At 35.5% G+C, this 26,448-nt stretch overlaps 1 protein-coding gene and 1 non-coding gene across 2 annotated transcripts in view; one reads left to right on the top strand and one right to left on the bottom strand.

The window, feature by feature from the left end:
* Window positions 1–26,448, top strand: part of GSTCD (glutathione S-transferase C-terminal domain containing) — a 206,605-nt gene that overhangs the window by 154,870 nt on the left and 25,287 nt on the right. The window contains exons 6-8 of the mRNA XM_077142633.1: window positions 8,153–8,268; window positions 8,429–8,473; window positions 9,980–10,108. Coding sequence (XP_076998748.1) covers window positions 8,153–8,268; window positions 8,429–8,473; window positions 9,980–10,108 — 290 coding nt within the window. The remainder of the gene's footprint in view (window positions 1–8,152; window positions 8,269–8,428; window positions 8,474–9,979; window positions 10,109–26,448) is intronic.
* On the bottom strand, window positions 19,683–19,873 carry LOC143668625 (U2 spliceosomal RNA). The gene has a single exon (XR_013168491.1). It is a non-coding gene; the product is annotated as a U2 spliceosomal RNA (small nuclear RNA).

Here is a 26,448-nt window from a genome sequence, read left to right as displayed (position 1 = left end):
TTTGTATATATGTTATTGTTCACAAAGAAAGAAGGAAAAAAAAGTCAATTGTGATGATAAAAAAGTACTTAAACCCTCTAGCTTCCTATATTCTGGAGCAGCTGGAAGGAAAAATATGAGAGGATTGCATGGTAGCCCATGACAAACTCTGGGATTTATCCTGTAACCACTTTTTGAAGAGTACTTTGAAAACTATTGCTTTTTTATTTCTTTGCTTTGCATATATGTTATACTATACAATAAAAAAAGTTAACGAGGTGCATGGATGGTTCTGTGGTAGAATGCTCACCTGCCATGTGGGAGACCCAGGTTCAATTCCTGACTCATGCACCAAAAAAAAAGTAAAAAAAATGAATGATACTGTTAAAAATGTTAACTTAAGCTTCTGAAAAAGAGGTGGGAGAAATACGTACCCAAACTATTTTCTATGTTATTTTTTCTTTGTTCTAAAAGCATTCAGTTTGGTCTTGTGGGCAACTTGGAAAATATTGTAGACTTTTGAAAAAATACCCAAATGCCAGAGTAAAGTGATATTTACTTTCTGTAGTGTAGTTTTTGAACAAAATGAAAATATATGTGTCCAATTAATTCTGGGTTCTGGTTGTTCTGAAATCAGAATGATTTATTAATCTTAAAGAAAAATAACTGGAAAAAGAAGGCTTTAAAATTTCCATTATTCACTGTATTAAGGCTTTTCTATAAATGAAGCACCAGCTTTTATTTGGTGAATAATGCGACTATTCTTTACTTAACCTTTGTCCCTCAAGCCAGCATCTTGCCTAAATATTTTTTAGTTATTGGTTTTTTAAAGATGCTCTAGAATTGGATATGGAAGTGTGATGGTGCACGCTATTTTTAGCCAGCACCTGCAGTGCTGTAACATGAAAGATCTCTCCAATCTATTTTCATTTCTTTCCTCCTGGATAATCCGATTTTGCAACAAATTGATTGCTCAACCTCTCCTGTATCACTGTTCTTCAAAATAAAAAAAAATGCTTCAGTCTCAAAGTGAGTAAATGCCTCTTTCTGGAAAGGGTGGCACCCAAAGGTCAATTCATTAAACAGAATGACTTACGAGACTTCTAAATAATGCCTTCGTGCTGTATTCCAAAACACTGAAGTTAAAATCTTAAAATGATCCTTTTTATTGGTAAGCCTGCTCTCAGGAATTTTATTTAGAGGAAAACTAAAATAAAGTGCATTTTATGACCAATTCTGAAGAATTTTTTTTTCTTTGGTTTGTAATGACTAAGGAAATCCCTTGTTTCCCTGATAGAAGGCCCCTTGTTTCCTTGAACCCATACACAAAAAGGCAGCAGTGGGAGATGCAATGGTAGCTCAGTGGCAGAATTCTCGCCTGCCGTGTAAGAGACCCGGGTTCAATTCCAGAGCCTGCCCATGCCAAAAAAAAAGACACCTGTGTTGAAATGCTGAAGTCACAATTAATTAATGCCATCCATTCAAGAAGTAGCAGAGAATATTGGAAAGATAGAAATCCTTACTTGTTTGAGTCCCAGCTTTACTACTTACCAGCTACATGTTCTTGAGCAAGTCATTGAGCCTCTTTAGTGCTCAGTGTCCTCATTTGTAAAATAAGAAGAATGTCATACATCCTCACAACCTGACAGTTTTGAGGATTAAATGATATAATAAATACACAAGTACTTAATAAACAGTACTTCATATAAAAAGAAGGTATTACTTATTTTAGAAGCTTTGTTGGATTTTTGTAAGTTATGGTCGTTAAAATTTCATTATAAAAGTATATTTTACAATGTAACAAAATACATCTTATAAGCTCAAATGTGTTTTGTACTAATTAAAATAAGGTATAAATTCATTCAAGGCAGAAACCAAACATGATACATCTTTGTGCCCCTAACATTTTTCAGAACAGTTCTATGTAGGCCAAGCTGGTTGATTACTTTGCTGGCTGAATGATTGTTTGAGAGATAAATTTATGAGGTCACGTTCCTCAATTTTGAGAGGAATAAATCAGCCTCTTCTAACATTTTGATTTTCCCCTAAATTCTACTGTCTTTTTCAGTTAATAATTATTGATTTCTCTGAAGTCGTATAACAAAGCTGTCAGATTGAAAATGCCATCCCACTTTTGCTGATTTTATACACTGACCTGTCGGTTATGTGAATTGTGGGGAAGGGATGTAAGGGGTGAAGAAAGCGTGGGATGATTCTTATCCATTGTTGCAGGAATACTGTCACTCTGAGTTCAGTGTGGCTAAGAGGATTAGTGATGCTACCCTGCAATGGGCTTTAAGAAATGTAAAACTGAAAGAACTACTCTAAATTTTGACTATTTTAGACAAGTTCTCCCCATAATTAAAAAAATAAGTTGCCCTAACCTACAATCTCAGCTTTAAATTGCTTCTTAGTTTCATACATAGTCTCATGAGTTTTCTTTAAAAATCTGTTTCTGCCTTTCTAACTCTTAAAGTCTATTCAAACAGCTTTAAATGGCTCCTTTCTCATTCCTTTACAAAAGTTTGCAAAAACTTTTCACCCCTACTTTAAAGAGTTTTATAATCAACCTCTTTAATATATCAACAGATACAGACATATCATTGATATCTAACTTGTTTTCGTATTTAGTACCTACAAAAAATTAGTATACTGCCTTGAAATGCAGTTTTTCATAATGGCAGAGAAAATTAATTCATTAAACTTTTATTGAGCACCAGTTAAGTGCCTATCATGCTCTAATACTCTTTCCATTTAATTGGACTCACATTTATGTAGTTTCAGGAAAAGTCATTTGTATCTATTTCGGAGAGACAGAAGCAATTTCAGCTAATAGTTCTTTTTTGAACTTTATTATAGTGACTTGTGCCTAGGTACCATTATTATAAAATTTTTCATTATCTAACAATAATAGGCTCTATGAAATGAAAGATTATTTAGTACTTCTGGGTGGTGAAAAGAGTTTGAAAACTCTTTCTCCTTTGTCGTTTTATTAGTATTATTACAAAAGTAATATATGTTCTAAATTCAGCCTGGAGTGTGGAAAGGTGGTGAGATTCTGAGTTTCTAAAGGAAGGACATAGGTTTCCATTGGTTAAGAGAGAACCAGTTACATAAAGCATGATACAGTCATGGAACTCTTGGTCGCTCAGTGAGGGTACAGAGAAGAAAGTAACGGAAGGTGAACCTGGCAAAGTGATCAGGGTTCAGATCATCAAAGACCTTGTTCTCCTGCCAAAAAGTTAAGATTTTATTCTTATTCTGAAGTCCTTAAGGGATTTTTAAGCAAAAGAGAGCTATTTTAGTGGGTAAACTTGGAAAAGACTTCAGTAATATACCCAGGTAAAGCGTGTTCTGTGCTGAGCTGCAGCACAGAGACAGGACCTGATGAAGAGAGCATTTAAGGACTATACCAGGGGAAGGGGAGCCTGGGAAGGAGAGTAAGAAGGAATACCCAGTAGGGTTTCTTCATCTAAAACACAAGAGTTCAAAACGATTTAAAAGTTCAAGCGATCCAGTTTCATTTTCTTAATTAAATCAATTAACGACAATTAGCATCAATTAAGACTGAATGCCCCAGAGAATTTTTGAATGTATAATCCTATCGAATTTGAGGATACACTCTATCCAGAATGAAAATGATGTAGGCTAGCATTATAAAAGGACATCCTTAGTATATAATAATGTAAAAACAATAGTACTGTCTATTCAAATAGTCAGAAAAAAATTTTTTCTTCTTTCTCTTTAAGGAACTCTAAGCACTTTAAATATTTAAGTTTTCTCTAGGGCTAAGAGAGGTAGAATACCAAGCAATGCCCTTTTCCATCTGGCCCTGCCTATATTTTGAGCCTATCTTATGCTCTACTATTTCCCCTTCGATGTTTCATTTTCAAACCTATATGAGCTATTTGCAGTTTTCCCCTAAATATGCCATGCAGTTCTGTTCTTGGTATCCCTTTCCTTCCCATTCTATCTGGCAAGTTTCTGTTCCTTCTTAAAGACTCAGCCAAAATGCCCCAAGTCTCTGAGAAGCTCTCTCGGGTGTCTTAAGCACTTAGTCCTTTATCTATAGTGCATATAATTTTGCACATAATTAACATTTAACATGTTTCTTATCACAATTATTTATCTACCCACACAAACCTTTTTCTTAGATACCCTCCTAGCTCCTTAAAAACAGGAATTATGTTTAATTCATCTTTGAGGTGATGTGTTCTCAGCATATAGACAAGTACTGGGCAAATAGCAGGTGCTTTAATGACTTCCAGACCTGAAAACCATAATTATCCTGGAAATGGAACCAGAGCTTCACTGTCTTTTGTCCTGTAAAGCATGACAAGCAGTATTCATCAATTTGTTCTTTCTTAATGTTATTTATCAGGTCTCTTTTGAAAACATGAAAATTTAAGGTTGTCACCTTCCCTTTAACATATCAAAGTTCCTGTTAGTGACACATTGTCTATTTAACTGTCTTATGCCTTCTCTAGAAGAGCAGTGTACATGTATCTCTGTGAAACAAATATGCTTTTGCTCTTTCAATTTTATAGCTTTCCATCAAAAAATGGTATGATTTTTATCTTTAATCAATTAGTTTTTAGTGTTTTTCTTTATCACCATATTTAATTATATTTTTGAAAACTCCCAGAACATGATTGGTATGTTCTGTCACAAAAGAAAATGCTTTGAAAAGCAAAACAACAAAAATTTCTTTAATAAAGAAGTGTAATGTGTATCCACGTACCCAGCCATTTTCCTTGTATGAGGAAGTTATAACATGCAAGGTAATTTATTGCTTCAGGGTAAAAAAGAAAACGTTAAGATCCTGATCTAAGGCATAAATTACTAGACTATGCACGTGTCCTGGCTGCACATGTGCACATTTTCATCAGTTGTTTGCCTTATTTCATGCTTTGAACAATCCAGAAAGGCAGGTTGTATGAACATAGTTCTTCCTTAGCTTAAAAATTGGTCTCTAGTCCCCTGTACTTTCTTTTTGGGTAATGCAGACAACACTGAAGTTGTCTAAATAATCAGAAGAAAAGCAAGAAAAAGAGTCCATTGTGGGAGAATGACTTCCAGACCAAATGAGATCATTTGTATTAAAACATTGAACTCTCAGGTTTCTTTTTCCATCATCACTTATTGTCAAGCTAAAAGTAGATTGCAATTTTATATGTGCAAGTGATATCTCAGGCACAACGATACTGGATAAAAAAATAGAAAATAGGATGATTTTTAAATTAGTATCATATCCCCAAATACTATTTTCTTACTTTGTTGAATGTTTTTGAAATCCTGTTCATGTTTCCAGGAGCTTCATAATATTTTTAAAACTAGAATGGGGGGCAGGGGGATGCTTTAATAGAAGCATCTTTTCCATAAAGCATCTAGGCATCTTCCTGCCATAATTTTTAACTCAATCTCTGTTAATATTACGTACTAATTAATAGTCTCTCTACTTAAACACAACCCTGAAAAGTACCTCTTTGCCTTCAACCCTCATTTCAGTATGTATTCTTGATATGCAGAGATGCCATCTTAACAAGAAAAACAGATCTTCACCAACATTTGCTTTTGAAACAGATCTAAGAAAGCTAAGAAATAATAAATTGCTAATAGAAAATGTGGTACAGAACTTACTATCAGAGATTACATTTAAATAAATTTTCTTTTCCTATATTCTTATTCACAAGAAAATGATAAATCTTTTTGACCATCTTTTGTGAAAATCCTTCGGCTATGAATTATAAGAAACACACAAACACAGAAATACCTGTGCTCATTCCTTGCCTCTTGGTGGCTCTAGCAGAATGCCCTACGTGTAGCAGCAGCATTTGTGACTGTAGCTCTCCAAAAGGGCTCAAAGTTGCTTTCAGAAGTCATTTTCTATCTTCTGATCCCCTCCTTCCTTGTTCTTATTCTTCTTCCCCCAAATCAAAACTATATTGCTTTCAAAAATATCAGATGGATTCATGGGTGGGTAGAAAAACAGATTTATGGATAGATATGTTAAATAAACCAAGTATACTAAATTATTAGTGATAAAATCCTGATGGAGTATATAGAAGCATTCACTGTAAGATTCTTTCAACTTTGCCATATGTTTGAAAATTGTCACAGTAAACTGTTGGGAAACGTTATTGCCATAGAGGCTGGCGAATGACCATACACTGTTGGTGGGTGTATAAACTGGTATTATCATTTGGATTGTACTAGTTTGAACAGACGCAGCTCTCAGTATGTATCAACATTTTATATAAGCATACTCTTGGCTCCAACAGTTCGACATCTAGTAATTTATTTGTAAAAAAAAAGACAGTTGTTCAGATCTATGTGCAAAGTTGTTCATTTTTCTCATTTGTAACAGGGATGCACTGGAAACAACCTAAACGGCTGTTAATAGAAGATTGGTCAATAAATAATGACAGAGCTAGGCAACTAAATATTTATTAGAAAGGATGGATCTATGCGCATTGATATATACATAACATATCTAAGTGAAAAGGCAGACTACAGAACATTTTATGTGTGTCAGTATACATATGCGGACATATAGATAGAAATAGTATGGTCCCATTCATGAGAAAATATATGAATAGATGTTTGCATGACTATAAAGTCTGTAAATATCTGTGAGTTGCTTAGGAATGGTTGTTCATGAAAGTGGGATGACAAGGGTTTTCTCTTTCTCTATCTTTAAATCTTGTGCAATTATATTATTAGAGAAAGATGAAGATAATTATTTTAGAAGCTACATGAACCTATATCCTCAGAAATGAAGTCAAACCAGACTGTTGACTTCAGTGTTCTTCATGTTTGAAATTGACATAAGAATGTTCACAAGGATTCAGCTATACAAATGATAGTTACGTTATTAATAACAAAAAAAGAAAAACCTGAATGTCTAACCATAGAGGATTGGTTAATTATGATATATAATCAATGGTATATATGCAGCCATTAAAACTTACAGAAATAAATGTATTAATGAGGAAATATATTTAAAATATAGTAAATTTTATATGCTGGCTAAAAAAATATGAATTTATGAATGTGGTCATTGTTTAGAGAACAATATATGCAAAAATGTTACCTATGGACTATGAGATTATGGATTTTTTTCTCACATATATCTGTATTCATCAAAATTTTCTACTTTTTCCTAGCATGAACATTTAATAACAAAGAAAAAAAAAAGAAAGGAAATGAAAACAGTCATGTTGTTTTCCTATAAAAATGGAGAGGGAAACCTTAGTGGCTTTAAATGGTGTTTGATCAAACCAAAAGAATTATCTGAGTTTTCCCTTTTACCTATATTACTGAATCCTGCTCTCTTATATTTTCTTAATCTCAGTCTCATAAAGTGCATGCTTGAAATATGTGAAAACAAATACTTTTATTCATTCTTCTGAAAATAATTTCGTGGACTTGACTAGTAGCTATTGAAAGGAAAGTTAAGATGTTTTCACGCTGCTGGGCCCAAGGCACTGTGTACTTGGAAATGCACTCTGTTTACTCTCTAATTGCATTCAATTTATATGTCTCATGAGGAAAGGACGCTTCAGGCAGAAAAGGAAAAATCCAATTTCTCTCTAAAGCCAATAACCATTGACATATTTTGGACAATGTGACACCTCTGTCCCAAGGCTTCCCAGGTGTCCTAACTGAAGGATTCATTGTTCAAGGGGCCCCCACTAAAAAATAAAAATGTTTTCATTTATTATAGATCTTTTTTCACCAAGGAGATTTAAGCAATGTTCCGAAATTAGGTAATCCTTATACTTTATTTCTAAGAGGAATAGATGGAAGAAATTATTTACTGCTTTTTTAAATGAAATCCATCCAGCAAATACTTAACACTTACTTTGTTTATAACTCTGAACTTAATATTTTGTTTATTTGTTTCCACTCTTTAGAAAACTTTTTCATAGATTTTCTTTCAGGTTATTGAAGGAAAAATTGGATAGGAATAAAATAAGTACAAATAAAGAATTTCTCTCTAGGTTCTAGTTTTCTAATACTCTCACATTCCATTATATGGGTTTTATCATTTTTTTTCTTTCATAAATATATATATTCACCCCTCCTCTTATGTGCTGGTAGTCAACTCTTAAGTGTGTCTTCTCAGATCCTCACAAAACCTGTTTCATTTTCTTCTTCTCTTGTCTTCCAGGTAAAATGTCCAGTGATCGAGCTTTGAGGAAACAGCAACAGTTAAACAACCTTGTTTACGTGGTGACTAATCAGGCCAAACCCGGTGACAGAATTGTGGATTTCTGCAGTGGTGGGGTATTTTATCTCTCCTTTTGTCCCTTTTAGACTTTCCAGGACTATGTGACTTTACAATATTACATTCAAAGTTTTATTTTCATTTGGCAAGATTGTTGTCTCAGAATGAGCAAAAGCTACAAGTTGCAAAGTTAACTGGTTTCTCTTTCTGCATTTCCAGGGCCATGTTGGAATTGTCCTTGCTCATTTGCTACCATCATGCCAGGTAATGTCTGAATGAATAAGAGATAAAAGGAAACATTGGAGAACTATACGATTAAGTTAGCCAGATCTGACTTAGCCCTGCTCTTTGAATTTATAATCATTCCCTCAGATCAAATATAGACACTTCTCTTTTTTCTTTGAAGTAAACTAAGATTTAGAATCTTAAGGGGAAAAAAATGGAGAACCGCACGACAGTTTTCAATTTAAGAAAAAAAAAGTTATATTTTTGAATAATTTTCAAAAGGAATGACTTCCATCGTTATTTAATAATTATGTTAGCAATTATGAAAATAGTTTTATTTTTAGCACAACTTTATACTGAAATATTGGCTCCTGAAACTTGCTAAGCATGGTTTCTTTTTTAGTGTTCTCGATTTTTGCTCATTGCATCAAAGTATAGCAACAATAACAAAAAACAAAGAATAACCTCCAGAATGACCTCTCAGCTTTATTTGAAATCTCTCAGCCACTGAAATTTTATTCTGTTTCATTTATCTTCCCTCTTTTGGTCAAGAAGTCTTTCTCACTCCCACGATGTCAGGGCCAAGCATCTACCTTTTTCCACCATTCCTCAAGGAGACTCTGCAAATACTTTTTTTTTTTGCATGGGCAGGCACCAGGAATCGAAGCTAAAAATCGAATCCAAGTCTCCAGCATGGCAGGCGAGAACTCTCCCTGCTGAGCCACCAAATACTTTTTAATCTGCCCAGATCACTCTAGAATGTATCGAAGTATCACACTAACCTGTTCAAACCATCAAGATATCAGTCTCAATTCAAGGTTCCATGTAATTATGATGTTTAAATAAGTGACCATGCCGGTTAGATTAGATAGTGTGCTACTGAAAATAGTTTTTTTAGGCAAAAGGATCCAGGTTTTTCCTAAGACTCAGCAAAAGGACAAAATAATGGGTAGGGCTAGAAATGATAGCAAAACTCTGCTCACGTCTCTCCATCCAAACCAATGTTTCCCCACTCCTCTCTCCTCTGGCTTTGATTACTGTTACTGATAACTGGTTATTGTGCCTTCTGCCTTGCCCCCACCTATCCATACTATACATTACAGCCGACTGAACCTTCTTTTACCCCACGTGATCTGGCTCCTTTAACCTCTCCCTTTACCTGAAATACTCCTCAAATTCCTCAGCTAATTTCCATTCATTTTTCAGCCTCAGTTATCATTACTCCTCCATGAAAACCTTTCCTAATCCTTCCCTTATATCCTTCATTATAGCACTTATCGTCCTGTATTAAACTTGCCTATCTCACATGTATGTATACCACCATAATATGAACTTCAAGAATTCAAAGACCTTGTTCATTTTTGTACTCAACGTTATCTGGTGTATTTCCTGGAATAAGATAAAAGATCAAGATAATATTTTCTACATTATTATAAATAACATAATATTTCTACATTCTACATTATGAAATATAGTCATAATGCTTTATCCTAATGTCTGAATTATATTACTGAATATTACTATTTTTTCCTGGATGAAATCTAGGTTACATTAATAGAAAACAAGGAATTATCATTAGTTCATGCTAAGAAGAGAAGTGATGAACTAGGTTTAAGCAACATTTGGTTCATTCAAGCAAATATGGAGTATTTTACAGGAATGTTTAATATTGGGGTAAGTAATCAAGCAATTTCAATTTCAGTATCTTTAATTAGCAAAATGAAACAAATTATATGCCTAAAAGTAAATAAAGGGGGATAATTTTATATTCCTTGCTAAACAAAGAAATGAATAATTTTTCCTTTCCAACATTTATAAATTATAGCAGATTAATGAATATTATTTTATCTATACCATTTCATTATTACATGATAGAGATACCACTTGTTCTTCCACCAGACAAGAAATTTATTTTCTATACTGTAGAACCCCCACTGCCTACATTTGGCACATAGTAAATGCTTAAAAATAGTTATGAATGAATGAATGAATGAATGAAAGGATACTAATGAAATAACTTGCCAAAGTTTATTCTGTACTTATAGAAGAGAGTGAAAGAAAAGAAAAATAAAGACAATATAAGAAAGAAACTTGTAAGTTCTAAATAATAGTTTTGCATTTAGATAAGATTTTCCTTAGTTAGAATTTCATTTCTATAGGTATTTTTAGCTTTCATGTAACAAAAGGAATATTGATTATGTTTTTAAACCCTTCAGATCAAATTGTTATTGTTTGACATTTCTAAAAAAGGACTAAAATATGTGATTCTGTCAGCTCATTTAAGCCTAAGATTCTGTGCTCTCTTGTGGAATTTGTTTCATTAAGGTGTTACTATTGCTACTTTTGCTTGTTTTCATTTAAAAATTTTTTTCTTGTTTTATAGGAATATATGCTCAAAATAGAAAAAAACATTTATATTATATATATGTTATATTTTATATAATGATATAAAAAGAAATCACTTCTATTCCCACTACTAAGAGTTATATACTGTGGAAAACCTTTTGGGCCTTTATATGCTATATATACTTATACACTAACAAATGTGTATTTATACTTATGTTAACATTATTCAGATCATATTGCATAGATCCTCCTTTAATTGAACATTGTCTTAAATCTTCCCTATTCATTAATCATGTTTCTTTTCTTATTGTTATAATGTAATTATTATTGTGTTGAATATCTTGTGCATAAGTCTTTATCTGAATTTCTGATTCCTTGGGGTCATATACATAAAAGTGTAATTATTGCATCACTGGCATCTTTTAAAGCTTTTGATACATTTGCCAGACCACTTTCCAGGATGGTTATACTAATTTGCATTCCTGACTGTACTGGTTTGTCTGGGTGAAACTTTTGTCCAATTTCAGAAGCTCAGACCTTTTGTAGTACTTCTGATTTTTTTCCATTGAAGTTCATTTCTTAAGTCTTGACTACTGCAAATTTGTGGAATTTATTGTTATTTTTTGCAGCCTAAAAAGTATGAAATTTGTTTCCTATGTATGTGTGATCTGGATTGGTTATCTCAAGCCAAGTCTCTACAAAGAGAAGTAAACTTTTAATAAGAAAACTCTCATAAGGGTAATTTTTAATAAGAAAATTAAGGGAAATGCAGACATCGGATCCAGAAGATTCATATTAAAAATATACGTATAAGCATGTTTAACTAGGTTGAATTTAAACGTTTAGAAATGGATAGAGGTGATGGTAGCACATTGTTGTGAGAATAAGTAACAGTGCTGAAAGGGGTGTGCATGTGGTAGAAAGGGAAAGTGAGGAGTCATGTATATCACTAGAAGGAAAGTTGAAGGTTAAAACATGGGAAAGTATAACACAGTGAATCTTGAGGTTGACAATCTCCGTGGTTAATTGCACAAATATTAAAAAGTTCTCTCATGAACTAGAACAAATCTATGGCACTGTTACAAGAAATTAATAAAAAAGAGATATATGGGGGGAATGTACCTATTGTAAACTATGGACTATAGTTAACAGTAATGTTTTAATACTCTTTCATCAACATTAACAAATATACCACACCAATATTATGAGTCAATAATGGGGGGTGGGGGTAGGTGTTCGTTTGCAAGCTGCCGAATGGAATAGCTTTTATAAAGAGAATTTAATAAATTACAGGTTTATACTTCTTAGCCTATAAAAATGTCCAAAGTAAGGTATCCAAGGAAAGACACCTTAATTCAAGGAAGACTGATGGGTCAGGAACACCTCTGTCAGCTGGATAGTCACATGGTTGGCATCTGCTGGTCTCTTACTCCTGGGCTCCATTGCTTTCAGACTCTTGCTCCTATGAGGGCTCCTCACTTTGCTTCTCTTGGGCTGGGCTTCATCTCTTGGCTTCCCTTGGCTCACTCCAGGTTCTGGCTTGCTAAACATCTCAAAGCGACATCTGCTGGGCTCCAAGCATCTCCAAACATCCATATCTCTGTTCTCCAAGTGTCGGCACTGTGTCAGCTCTGCTCTGGAGTTCTTGTCAGCTCTCTCTCTCTGTCAACTTTGTCATTTCTGGCTGTCTCCAAAACATCTCTTCTTCTAAAGGATCCCAGTAAACTAATCAAGACTCACCTGGAATGGGTAGAGTCACATCTCCATCTAATCAAAAAGTCACACACACAACTGAATGCATCACATTTCTGTGTAGATAATCTAATCAAAGTCTTCCAGCATACATTATTGAATCAGGATTAAAAGAAATGGCTGCCTCCACAAGGTTGGATCAGAATAAAAACATGGCTTTTCTGGGGTATTTAATACTTTCAAATCTGCATGGAGGGATAAAGGGGTGTGGGAGAATTTGGGTTTTCTTTTTTATTTTTCTTTCTTTTCTGGAGTAATGAAGATGTTCTAAAATTGATCATAGGGTTGTATGCGTGTGAGCCAGTGATTGGGTACTTTGGATGGTTTGTCTGGTGTGTGAATGTATCTCAATAAAACTGCCTTAAAAATACACACACACATACCTATAAGCAACTTTAACTTTAATTAAATGTTGAGATAAAGGTTAAAACTTCTCCTTCGAGACAAACCAGCCAGTCTCAGTCAATCCCTATATTGCTAACACACTGGACAGACTATTTAAAGAAGCAAGATATTGCTGCTCATTTGCTCATTTCTCAAAACAGTTAATTCCTAGGGTACAGGCTAGCATCTGTTTGTCCTTCCATGGCTCATAGATGCTGAATTCAGTCTGGCAAATTTTTAATAATTCCAAGGTCATAATTCACTAATATCAACTAAATGTGCATGTGTCTTTTTTGAAGTGATATTTTCCTATATTTCATAATAATGTGTCTGTAATGGATTTTCTTCATTTTCTTTCCATAATTACCATTGTCAAGGTATATAGAAAATGAACTAAAATTACTTGGAGGGTTAAACCAAAATTAGATTCACTCTCAAGAAAATAATTTGCCTAGAAGGTAATTGAGTTATTGTCATTATTTAAATAAGACTAAATGCATCAGTGGCTCTAACTATTTTGTTAAATAGATTCCATGAAAAATAGTGTGGCTGGAGGAAAAGTCAGAATAACCAACTATTAGAAATATATTAAAACTGCACTAATCCATGATTTTGTGATATTTCAAATAAGAGCTGGCGTTTACCTTGCTTAGTAAGTGCTTTTTCTTTTACTATTTTTCTTAGATATAAAAATTAGTGGTGTAGGGTGGTGCGATGGTGGCTCAGTGGCAGAAATCTCACCTGCCATGCCAGAAACCCAGGTTTGATTCCTGGTTCCTGTCCATAAAAAAGTAATAATAATGTTGTAAAGATTTTGAACAGAGAATTTTAAGCTCTAAGAGCCAGCTATCTTTAGAAACCTTAAACAAATATATATATAAATTGAAATAGTAATTGTTAGTCTGATCTCCTTCATTAATATTACAACCTGTAACAGGTGAAAGTAAATAGATTTATTAACTTTGTTAACCTAGTTTGATTTGAAATAATCTCAAAAAGAACAAATCAAAATATTTTCAGATCTTCCACAAAGGTCTAACCAATGGTGGAATCAGTGACATAATATTGTGTTTGTTCCAAAAAGTCATTTTAAAGTCTCTCATTTACAATGTGCTTATGAAAAATATACTTATTTAGAAATACAATGTTTCATAAGCATATCAAAACATATTAAGTCTCTAGTAATTAAATACATATAATTTAAGCAGCAATGATATTCTATTCTTACTCTTGATATTTGCAAAGAGTTTTTAAATGTTAGTTGGGCCTACTCATAACAGAAGCCTTGAAAATTTTCATTCACATGATATTTGCAATGATATATTAAGGTAATAAAAAACTAGTTGTAATGGTAAACAACGAACTAGAACTATATAGCATAATGGATAAGAGCATGAATTTTAACGTTGAACAACCTTGTGTTAAAATCCCAACCTGAATACTTGCTAGTTGTATGGCCTTGGGCAACTTACTTAAACTTGCTAATCCTTAGATTTTTTCATCTATAAAATGGGCATAATAAAATAGCTGGCTCATAGGATTATTCTGATGTTCATATAATGTATGAGAAGCACTTAGCAGGTTGCTGGCATTTGGGAAATACTGAATAAATTGAGCCTCTTAGTCTCTACAGTGTGATCTTAACCATGTAAAAACTGCATTAAAAAAGGATGGGAGGAGTTTATTTGATATGCAGTTTTTTAAAGGTGGCTATCTCTAAATGTGGTGGTTGAGTAATAATTCTTATTCTTAATACTTGCAAAATTTTCCACATTTAGCATGTTATTTTTGTATTCTTAAAAATATTAGCAATAAAAACATAAGAAATAAATATATTTGTTTGATAATTATGTTTATATATATCTTATATATGCATGCCTATGTTGTAGGCTAAAGCTGTTTGTATTTGAAAGTATGTAAAATAATTCTTAACATGTAAATATATCATATCACATATAATTTACTTCAAAACAAGTATTTGAATATTATAGAAATAGTCTCATATTTCACTTACTCTGATTTTGCTTATAGTGACTCTCAATGTCCTGAGGAAAATATAAATATCTTCTCAAAAGTAAGACACATACAGAAAGGGTTTCCTTTTTTCATGTTAAATATATTCATAACTGCATGGCCCTGAAGTAAGTGTGGATAGATTAGCATACCATTAAAGGGCTACTTACAAAAGATTGTGTGTAAAAATGTATGTTTTTAGGACTATTTGGTTTTTTACAGATATTTATTTAAAGACATATTATACCTTTTGTCCAGTATGGACTACATAATCATCCTTATTATGAAGATTTACTCTACAAGATTAAACTTTAAAAAAATATAATTTTGTTGAGATATAATCACACACCATACAATCCATCCAAAGTATACAAATTGTGTATCATCATTATGATCATTTTTTAGAACATTTAAACATTTAAGTTACAAGAAAACCCCAAACATCCCATATCCCTTACTGACCAATAGTATTGCACTCTACCCATTTTTAAGACTTGCAGTAGAGATAGGTTAACTAAGACAGTTTAGTTTTGTAAGCAATAGATATATAGATCAGTGGAACAGAATAAACTACCCAGATATAAATCCATATCAACAGAGGCAACCAATTTTTTTTTTGCTATATAGTTATATGACCATTATCAAAGATCAGTGCTACTGAATTGCATTCCAGAAAGTTCAGGTATTTCCTCCTGGCTCTTCTCAAACACCAGACACTAAAAAGAAGTATCAGTACAGTGAATCAGTGGTCACAGTCATTTGTTAAATCCTAATTTCTCAGTTACACCTCCTCCCTCCATTGACCATTCTCTCAATCTTCAAGGATTTTTGGGCAATGACCATTTTAATTTCTTCATGTTGGAAAGAGGTATTGACCTTATGGGTTAGAGGAATGAAACTGGTTTATGTCTTTGGTGAGACTGATACTGCTGGGTTTCAGGGCTTATCTGGAATAGGAACAATCTGGAGGCCTTAGGTTTCTGAAAAAATAAACTTACTAAGAAAAACTTTTATAGAAACTTAGAGTCCAGAGAATTCCCCAGAGTTTTCAGGAATACTATTGGTTGGGGCATGGCATATTGTGATAGTTTGTAATATCTGGCTAAAGCTTGCATAAGAGTAACCTCCAGAATGACCTCTCAACTCTATTTGAAATCTCTTAGCCACTGAAACTCTATTTTGTTCCATTTGCTTTCCCCCTTTCTCTTTGGTCAAGAAAGCATTCTCAATCCCATAATGCCAGAGCCAGACTCATCCCTGGGAGTCATGTCCCAAGTTGCCAGGGAGACTTACACTCCTGGGAGTCATGTCCCATGTTAGAGAAGGGTAGTGAGTTTATTTGCAGAGTTGGCTTAAAGACAGAGACCACATCTGAGTAACAAAAGAGGTTCTCTGGGGCGGGGGGGGGGGGGTGACTCAGGTATAATTACAAACAGATTTATCTTTGACATTGCAGAAATAAGTTTCATAAGGGCAAGCCTCAAAATCGAAGGCTTGGCTTATTAAATAGGGAGTCCTTAATGCTTAAAAGACTACCAGGAATTCCCCAGGTAGGTAAGTTTAATAGTTCCACATTTCTCCCCAATCCTTCAAGGGGACTTTGTAAATACTATTTTATTTTCTGCCTGTAATACTCTAGAAAGTATCCAGTTATTACATTAAACCTGTACAGAATAACAGGATCTCATTCCTATTCAAGTTTCCATGTGATTAGGTTGTTTAAATTAACTGACCATACAAGTTAAATCAGTGTGTCACAGAAATTTTGAATTTTGAACTAAATAAACATCTCTTCTTTGGTCTCACAGAGGTTGAAGTTTTAAAATACAGACAATATCATACTTCCTGTATTCTGCTTTACCTTAGTTCTAATCAGGTCCATTTCATTCATATCTCTAATTGAAGTCTGATCTCTTTTTCAACTTCTTATCAGTTCCTTACACAGAGTAACGCTGACCTTTAGAGCTGCAGAGCTCAAACTCTGAATCTCAGGTGTCACACAGATACCCAATATTAGAGGGAACTACCAGGTTATACACAAAGAGTACAGCATCTCAGAATTTAGAAATAACAGTTAAAACTCAGGAATAGATGTGACTGCTGTAAGAGCTTACAATCTCAGAACCTTTACAGTGGAGCCTAATTTGAACATTCTGCACTCCATAGTCATCAATTGCCCAATCTCTGCCTTTCTATCCCTAGATAGCCTATGGTCTCAAATTCAGTTCTCAGAGTTTGCTCATTATAGTTAGTTTATATTAGTGAAACCATACATTATTTGTCCTTTTTTTTCTGGCTTATTTCACTCAACGCAATGTCCTCAAGGTTCATTAAACTAGTTGCATGCCACAGGACTTCATTCCTTATGCAGCCTCTCAATATTCTCTCATATGTCTACACCACAGTTCACCCTCCCATTCATCTGTCAGTGTACCCTTAGGCCACTTCCATCCATTGCAAATCATGAGTAATGCCACCATAAGCATCAGTGTGCAAATGCCTGTTCAAGATTAAACTTTTTAAGATCTAATTTACAATATATGATCATCTATTCTCAAACCTAGTTCTCAACCAGTATTACCGAAAAGGCCATGACTATAGGAAAATGCACACTTTGCATTAAAATACAAAAATTGCATTAAGACTAAATAACCTGTCCTCTAAATTATTTAGTTGGATATGGTAATCTGAACCAGGTGACAAGGTTATAATTGGTAATGGTATTGGAAATATTTTGTATTATCAATTTACATTGAAATCTCAAAACAGTTTTTTTCAGCTATCTGTGTTTAGTTTTTTCTATTTTACCTGTAACATAATTTTTAATGATTGCATATGATTTAGCAGTGCTGAGTGCTTAATTACAAGCTCATTTCTAGTTATGCATGTTAGTGTACAATTAGAATAAGCAGATGCAATTATAGAATGTACTTCAGTAACACTTTTGATGGGTAATTTATATAATCCTCATTTTGAAAGATAAGGAACTTGAGAAATTATATATTGTGCAAACACAATTTTAAAAAAAACATGGTTAAAGCAAAATAGAGGACTTCCAGAGTGAAGATGGCAGATAGAGATATTTCAACTCTCTTCACCCCCGGAAACATCAGCCACCCTCCAAATAACAAAGAGAACAAGAAACAGAAAATCAAACTCCATCTTTGATGAAACTGTTCGAGATTCTGTAACCTGAACCACAACATCTGAAGACAAAAAGCAACTGAGGAAAAATGGTAAATTATTTAGTAGAGAAGACAAAGATCAAACTTTAATGCAAGGGGTTGAGAGCAGTAAGAGGGTAATCAGGAAACAAGTCACTTTGCTCCTTCAGGTTTCCAGAAAAGTTCAAGAATTCAGGATACCAGAAACCTTGGAGGATGGGAATAAAGAGGGGCTGGTATCATGTTTATTTTAAAGTATTATGGAGAGACCCAGATTCCCACTCACATCTTGTATGTAAGCAGTTAAATACTTCTCCCCTACTCTTGCAAGAGAAATGAAGTTTATTCTGTGAAGCAACTGAAACAGGGAGGCTTCAAGTATAGGTACACCAAGCGCAACAGAGGGCAGGGGTGATAAGCCGTACTGAAAGCAAAAACAAAATGAGAATTTGCATACTGAATGGTGCATTTCCCTTCACCTCCACCCTTAGTCCTATAATTTTCGAATTTTGGAATTAAGGGAATTAAAGGATTCTCTGCAGGAACAGAACTATCTACAGAGACGATAACCACAGATAATATAGCTGTAATTAAAAAAAAAAAAAGCCAGCTGGCCACCTAATTACTCAATCACTAAAGAAGCTCACCAGTCTTCAAGCCTTCCCCTTTCATTCAAAACTTCCAGTCAGCTTTGAATTGTTTCTGTCTTTTATTTGAACTGACAACCAAGGAACACCAAGTATGAGAAACTAAAGCAACAAACATGACAAAGGATTTTATTCAGGGAGAGAATGTATTGCATTAATGAAACAAGGACAGAATGGGGAAAAAAAAAAAAGAAGAAGGAAAAAGAGAAAAGAATGACCAAAGAATGAGAACTTTTTGGAAATTAAAGATGTTAGGCAAAATAAAAAATAAATAGTAAATTTTTTAAAGACAGTTCATATACAAAGAATTTGGAATCAAAATACCATCACACTTCTCAACAGCAACATGAAAGGCTATAAGACGTGAAGCAATGCCTTAAAAATTGAAAAGGGCCCATTAAATGTGGTGCTAGCTTCCAGGGCTTCTGTTTTCTTTTATGAACCAGGCCTACTATAAGCAACCATGTCTAAGGGACCTGCTGTTAGCATTGCTCTTGGCACCACCTACTCCTGTGTTGGTGTCTTCCAACATGGAAAAGTAGAGATAATTGCCAAAAATCAGAAGAACCAAACAACTCCAAACTATATGCCATCTTTACTGATACTGAATGATTGATTGGTGATGCCACAAAGAATCGAGTTGCAATGAACCCCAGTGTTTTAGTTTGTAATGCTGCTGGAAATGCTATATATCAGAAATGGGTTGGCTTTTATAAAGGGAATTTATTAAATTACAAATTTACAGTTCTAAGCCAAAAAAAATTTCCAAACCAAGACATCCAGAAGAAGATACCATGACTCATGAAAGTGCCAGTGATGATTGGGGTTTCTCTATCAGCTGGGAAGGCACATGGTAACATCTGCTAGCTTTCTCTCCAGGCTTCTCAGTTCAGACAGCTTTTTATTTTTTTGATTTTTTTATACATTTTTTGTTCCCCCGAGGTGGGGTGCACCGTTCCCGGAAGTATTGCAATACAAGGTCGATGCGTGGAGTGGATGGAGCAAGCTCCCATGCCATCTCCCAACTCCAAAAATCCATTTAATATATTGTCCTCGGATAGAGGACGTATCAGATATTAAACTGATAAGAACAGATACTACACTTGATCTTAGCCAAAAGGCCGAGAAGCGATGAAGATGGAATTTTTGAGGTCAAATCTACAGCTGGAGACACTCACTTAGGTGGAGAAGACTATGACAACCAAATGTTCAACTCTCTGATTGCTGAGTTCAGGCACAAGCATAAGAAAGGCATCAGTGAGAACAAGAAAGCTGTATGCCACCTCCGTATTGCTTGTGAACAAGTTAAGCACACTCTCTTTTTCAGCACCCAGACCAGTATTGAAATTGATTCTTTTTATGAAGGAATTGACTTCTATACCTCCATTCCCCATGCTCAGTTTAAAAAATTGAACACTGACCTATTCCGTGGTACTCTGGCCCCATGGAGAAAGCCCTTAGCGATGCCTTCATATCCCCAAGATTCAGAAATTTCTCTAGGGCTTTTTCAGTGGAAAAGAACTGAACAAGAACCTCAACCCTGATGAGGCTGTTGCTTATGGTGCAGCTGTCCAGGCAGCCATACTATCTGGACATAAATCTGAAAACACTCAAGATTTGCTGCTCTTGGATATTACTCCTCTTTCCCTTGATACTGGAACCCCTGGTGGAGTCATGACTGTCCTCATCAAGGGCAATACCACCCCACCAAGCAATGCAGGCCTTCGCTACCTCCTCTGGCAATCAGCCCAGTGTGCTTATTCAGAATTATGAAGATAAGTGTGCCATGACCAAGGATAACAACCTGTTTGGCAAGTTTGAACTCACAGAGACACCTTCTGCCCCCTGCAGTGTTTCTCAGATTGAAGCCACCTTTGATATTGATGCCAATGGCATCCTCAATATCTCTGCTGTGGATAAGAGCACAGGAAGAGAGAAAAAGATTACCATCACTAATGACAAGGGTCATTTGAGCAAAGAAGACAGTGCATGGTCAGGAAGCTGAGAGGTACAAGCTGAAGATGAGAAGCAGGGAGACAAGGTATCCTCCAAGAATTTGCTTGAATCCTGTGAATTTAACATGAAAGCAACCGTTGAAGATGAGAAACTTCAAGGCAAGATCAATGATGAGGACAAACAGAAGATTCTTGACAAATGTGCTGAAATCATCAATTGGCTCGATAAGAATCTGACAGCAGAGAAGGGAGAATTTGAACAGCAACAGAAAGAGCTGGAGGAAGTCCACAATCCCCTCATTACCAAGCTGTAGCAGAGTGCAGGCGGCATGCCAGAAGGAGTGCCTGGGGGTTCCCTGGTGGTGGAACACCTCCATCTGGCAGTGCCTCTTCTAACCCACCATTGACGATGTTGATTCAATCGGTTGGCATACATACTCCAGCATTGTAAAATTGAAGGACCCAAATTTATAGCACATTCTGTGGCATTATTCTGTGGCAGTTCTGCTGCTATACAAAATTCCTGGGCCTTGTCAATACCTAACTACAGAATATGTATACAAGGAAAGGACACAATATAGCACTCTATTACCACTGTGTCTTAAGTGAAAAATGCAATGTCTTAAATAGAACTATTTAAAATTGGCACAAAAAAAAGTTGTAAAGAAAAATTTCCAACCTAAAAGTCTATACCTAAACAATCTATCCATCAAGTCTGAAGGTAAAATAAAGAAAATTTTCAGATATTCAGTGTCTCAAGAATATATGTATTACATGCACCATTTCTCTGGAAACTGCTAAAATAAAGAAAATTTTCAGACAGTGTCTCAAAAAATGTACATAGCATGCACTGTTTTTCTAGATACTACGAAAATACGTGCTTCACTAAAATGAAAGCAAATAAGAAAAAGAAATAAGCAGTGTCCAATACAAGAGAAAGGGAAGGGAATTCTTAATGTGATGCAAAAGGAAAATCTCAGAACAAGAGAAAGCTTTGAATCCATATTGTAACAAAAGGTCAGAAGGACCCAGGAAAGATGTCTTCAGGAGAGAAAAATAGAAGTGGCCAATTACTTGACAATTTTCACAGTGGAAAATTGTGTTATAAAACATTTTACAGAGATTTTGGGTAGGAAAAGGTTTAGATGTTTTAAAATGTATTGTACAGCACACTCAGACCAGCAGTGAACAGTTATAGAAAGCCATAGTAATAAAAACACTGTAGGAACATTTAACTAAAAATTGAGATGATTATATTAGGATGATGGAAAAAGGGAAGAGAATTTATAAATGTACAAAAAGAAAACAAAAACCTCATCTTACATAATGGGAAGACAATAGATAAATATCTAATACTGACAAATCAAGAGATAACAATATACATTTATTATATAGAAAAAAAGAGATAAAGTTCAGAAAAGTTGGAAAGCTTTGGCTTTGAGTAGCCAATTTCTTTTTCTTTCAGGAATGGGAAAGTGGGTATAGGACAAGGGACATGTCTTTTAGCATTATTTGAATCTTAACATTGTTGCATGAAAGTTTTTAAAGAAAGGGAGCATGGATACACAGTTGCGGCAATGCCTGCTTTTATTTAGGATAACCATGGTTTAAAATTTGCCTCTAGAGGGCGCACTGGTAGTTCATTGGTAGAATGCTTGCCTTCCATGCGGGAGACCCGGGTTCGATTCTGGACTATGCACCCCCTACCACCCGCCCCCCCCCCCAAAAAAAATTGCCTCTAGAAGCAAAGGCTCAGAGCATAATTTGGCTGGGGCAGGTTTAGAGATCATTCAGCTAAGCCCTCTCACTTTACAGGTAGAAAAGATGAGGCTCTAAGAGGGGAGCAGTGACATGACAAGTTAACGTGAAAGCCGAGGCTAGAGAGTCCAGTCAATGACACCGTGTTCGAGCCCCCATAAAAAGACAGGAGTGCCTGGAAGCAGAGAGGACTGGAAGAAAGATTTTGGCTTAGAGTCAAATTTCTGTCCAACCACTCATGACGTTGTACCAGTCACTTAGCCTTTCTGAGCCTCAGAGTCTTCACTTATAAAATGGGGACTAATAATACCTCTGGGAAGAGGCTCAACAAATAGTAGATGACGCTCAAAAGAAAAATAAGTGGGATGGATGGTGGAGTTATGCAGAAAAGGTAGGGTTTAACAAACGAGTATGATTGCTGAATCATATTGATATTTCTTTTAGTCTCTAATATCTTAGAGCAGTTAGAAGTAAAAACCTAAAATTAGCCATACCAAACTCTGAAATCTGTTCTACAACTAATTGTTGTGGTGTGCTTTGAAATTTATTGCTTTTTTGTATATGTGGTGTTGTTGTTTCACAAAAAAGAAAAATAAATAAATAAATAGGACAGGGAACCTACTAGAGCCATAAATACATCTAGCACAAGCTTACATTTGGGGGTATGAATAAAGCATAGTCTTAATATGTTTAAAAATATGTCATATTCAGAATCAACAAATAATTTCTTTAAGTGGAAGGAAAAACATATTCTCATATATATATATATATATATATATATATATATATATGCATATATTTTTAGGAAAAGCATTTCCTGAGCCTAACCATCACAATAATTGAAATAGTATGCATCATTTATGTATATATGTATATTTATTTATTATAAGGAATTTCTATGAGATTTATTATAAAGAATTGGCCCACATGATTGTGAAGGCTGACAAATCCAAATTCCATAGGGCAGACTGAAGGCTGGGAATTCTGTCAAGAGTGTTGTTGAAGTTTGAGTTTGAATTTCTTAGGTTGGAAACTCAGGAAGGAGTGAAGTGTGTAGTCTTGAGACAGAATTCCTTCTTATATCAGGAATCCCCAATTTCTGCTTTTAAGAGATTAGAATCCCTAGTTCTCTGCTTTTAAGGGATCAGCTAAGGGAGTAACTGATTAGAAGAGAGCCACCTACATTATTACTCTAACTCATCTGATTGTAGATGCTACTCTCTTCTACAAAATATCTTCACAGCAACTTCTAGACCAGTGTTTGAACAAACAACTGGCTACCATAACCTCGCCAAGATGGCACACAAAATTGACCACCACAGTCCATCATTCCCCGCATGGGTTTGAAGTGTTACCTTTAGTGTATGCTAAATTTCCAAATTCAAATGGTTCTTTGGTCTCTATCTCTCTTAGTTATTTCTTGTTATTTCTGGCCTGCATATAAAGATAGTGAAAGTAAGGAGTATGCGATGCAAAAAAACTTTTAGACCTAAAACCTGTTGTGTTAATAGTTCTTGATTTTTAGTTATTTTGTTTAAATGAGAGAAATAAACTGTAAGGGGACTTATATAGGTAAATAGTCTAAATTTTTCTTTGTTGCGGGCATCAGAGGGTTTTGTGAGAGGCAGCCTCATGTAATTAATGCTTGGAGTCAGGATCCTGCCCCTTAGTAGCTGCTTAGTTTGGGGCAATTTCTTAATTTCCCTCAGCCTTAGTTTACTCACTTCTAAAACGGAGATTAAATATTTCAGGGTTGTTGTGAGCATAGAAAGATCTGTGTGCCCATTAAATAAAGGACACTCAGTAAGGGTTAATTCTCCCCTCTCTTCCTCCAGGAAAAAAATGCATCTGTAGTTTTTCTCCAGCTACTAATGCTTAAGTTAAGGCTTAAAATGCACAGGGTTGCAGGGCTTCCAGGAAGATGGCCGAATAGAGGAGCTCGAACTTAGCCCTACTCCATGGAAAAGTTAGAGAAGGGACAGGAGGGCAACTGAGGTGGTGATTCGGGAGTGCAGCTGACCTGGTAGAGCCTTCTGCACCACATAGGGCAGCCCTGGTTGCAGAGGCCGAGGAACTGAGAGGCAGAAAGCTGGAGCCTGATGTGGAGGCAGGAGCTGCAGAAACCATGGGAGTATAAGGACAGGAGCCCGGGCCTAAGAAGTAAGCCAGGCCACGTTCCTTGGGCATGCTACCCTCACCAGCACAGCTCTGTGACCAGTGACACCCCACACCTCACACACCCAAACCCCATCATCTGCTCCCATTCCCCACACTCCAGGTGCCCTCACCCCACCAGCTCCCATAGCCCATACCTGCCCTCCACCCCCACCCCAGTTGCAGCTGAACCCATCTCTCCTGCATCCCTCCTGAGCACTATCTCCCCCTCCCTGTTTCCTGCAGTCTGTTGCCAGCACATAAAAGCTGTGGACACTAACCCCCATATCTAGGTTATCCATGACCCCCACCTATAGATTTGCACTGCCTCATTCTGCCCCACATGAGCTCTGTGCATCCATTTACAGCACTCCAGGCCCACCCATGTGCACAGCCCCCCATCACATCATTCAGCTCTGGGAATCATACTTTACAGCAGTCCTAGAACTATGCCCTCAGCCACACCTCTCAGTTCTGAGAAAGTGCTGACCTGCGCAGCCAGGTCACAACTGCCCCAGTCCACAAAGGCATGACATTGACCTGCTGCCACAGCTCTACACATGCGCACAAAGGGCCCCATGCCTTAGACAAGCACACACAAGGGTTATGCCCCCAGACTGGTGCACCCGCACAGCTACATCTCCCTGGCCTCTGGGAGGATCACAAGCATTTACCATTCCCAACCTGTGTCTATACCTGCTCTGAAACAAATTGCCACACAGAGTGCCCACATGGTGCCCTGCGCCTTGCTTTACAACCATCAAGCAGTCATCAAAAATCTTCCTACAAAGAAAAGCCCAGGGTCAGATGGCTTCAAAGGGAAATTTTATCAAACATTCCATAAAAAACTAACACCAACCCTGCTCAAACTTTTCCAAAAAAATTGAGGAAAAAGGAACTCTAACTCATTTTATGAAACTAATACCATTTTAATACTAAAACTGGGTTAAGATACTATAAGAAAGGAAAGTACAGGCCAACCTCCTTAATAAGCATAGATGCAAAAATTCTCAATATAATATTAACAAATCAAATCCAACAGCATGTTAAAAGAATCAGGTGGGGGTTATACCAGGAAAGCAGGGATGGTTCAACACAAGAAAATCAATTAATGTAATACAGCACATTAACAAATCAAAAGGGAAAAATCACATGATCATCTCGATTGATGCAGAAAAAGCATTTGACAAAATTCAGCATCTTTTTCTGATAAAAACACTCCAAAAGATAAAAATCAAAGGTAACTAACTCAATATGATAAAGGGAATATATGAAAAACTGATAGCTAGCATCGTACTCAATGGAAATTGAAAGCTTTCTCCCTAAGATTAAGTACAAGACAAGAGTGCCCGCTGTCACCACTATTATTCAAATTGTGCTAGAAGTTCTAGCTAGAGCAATCAGGCAGGACAAAGAAATAAAAGGCATCCAAATTGGAAAGGGAGAAATAAAACTCTTATTTATGCAGATGATATGATACTATACTTGGAAGATCCTGAGAAATCTACAGCTAAGTTACTTGAGCTAATAAACAAATTCAGCAAGGTGGCGGGGTATAAAATTAGTGTGCAAAAATCATTAACATTTCTATACATAAGTAATGACCTAGCTGAGGAATCAGTTGAGGAAAAAATTCCATTCAAAATAGCTTAGGATTGAACTTAACTAGGGATGTAAAGGACTTGTACACAGAAAACTACATAACATTGCTAAAAGAAATCGAAGGAGATCTAAATAGGTGGAAAGACATTCCCTACTCATGGATAAGAAGGCTAAATATAGTTAAGGTGTCAATTCTCCCCAAATTGATCTACAAATTCAACACAGTACCAATCAAAATT

This window comes from Tamandua tetradactyla, chromosome 24 (assembly GCF_023851605.1).
Source record: "Tamandua tetradactyla isolate mTamTet1 chromosome 24, mTamTet1.pri, whole genome shotgun sequence".
NCBI classification, from domain to species: domain Eukaryota; kingdom Metazoa; phylum Chordata; class Mammalia; order Pilosa; family Myrmecophagidae; genus Tamandua; species Tamandua tetradactyla.
The sequence above is the reverse complement of the archived record's forward strand: the minus strand, read 5'-3'. Positions and strand labels throughout refer to the sequence as shown.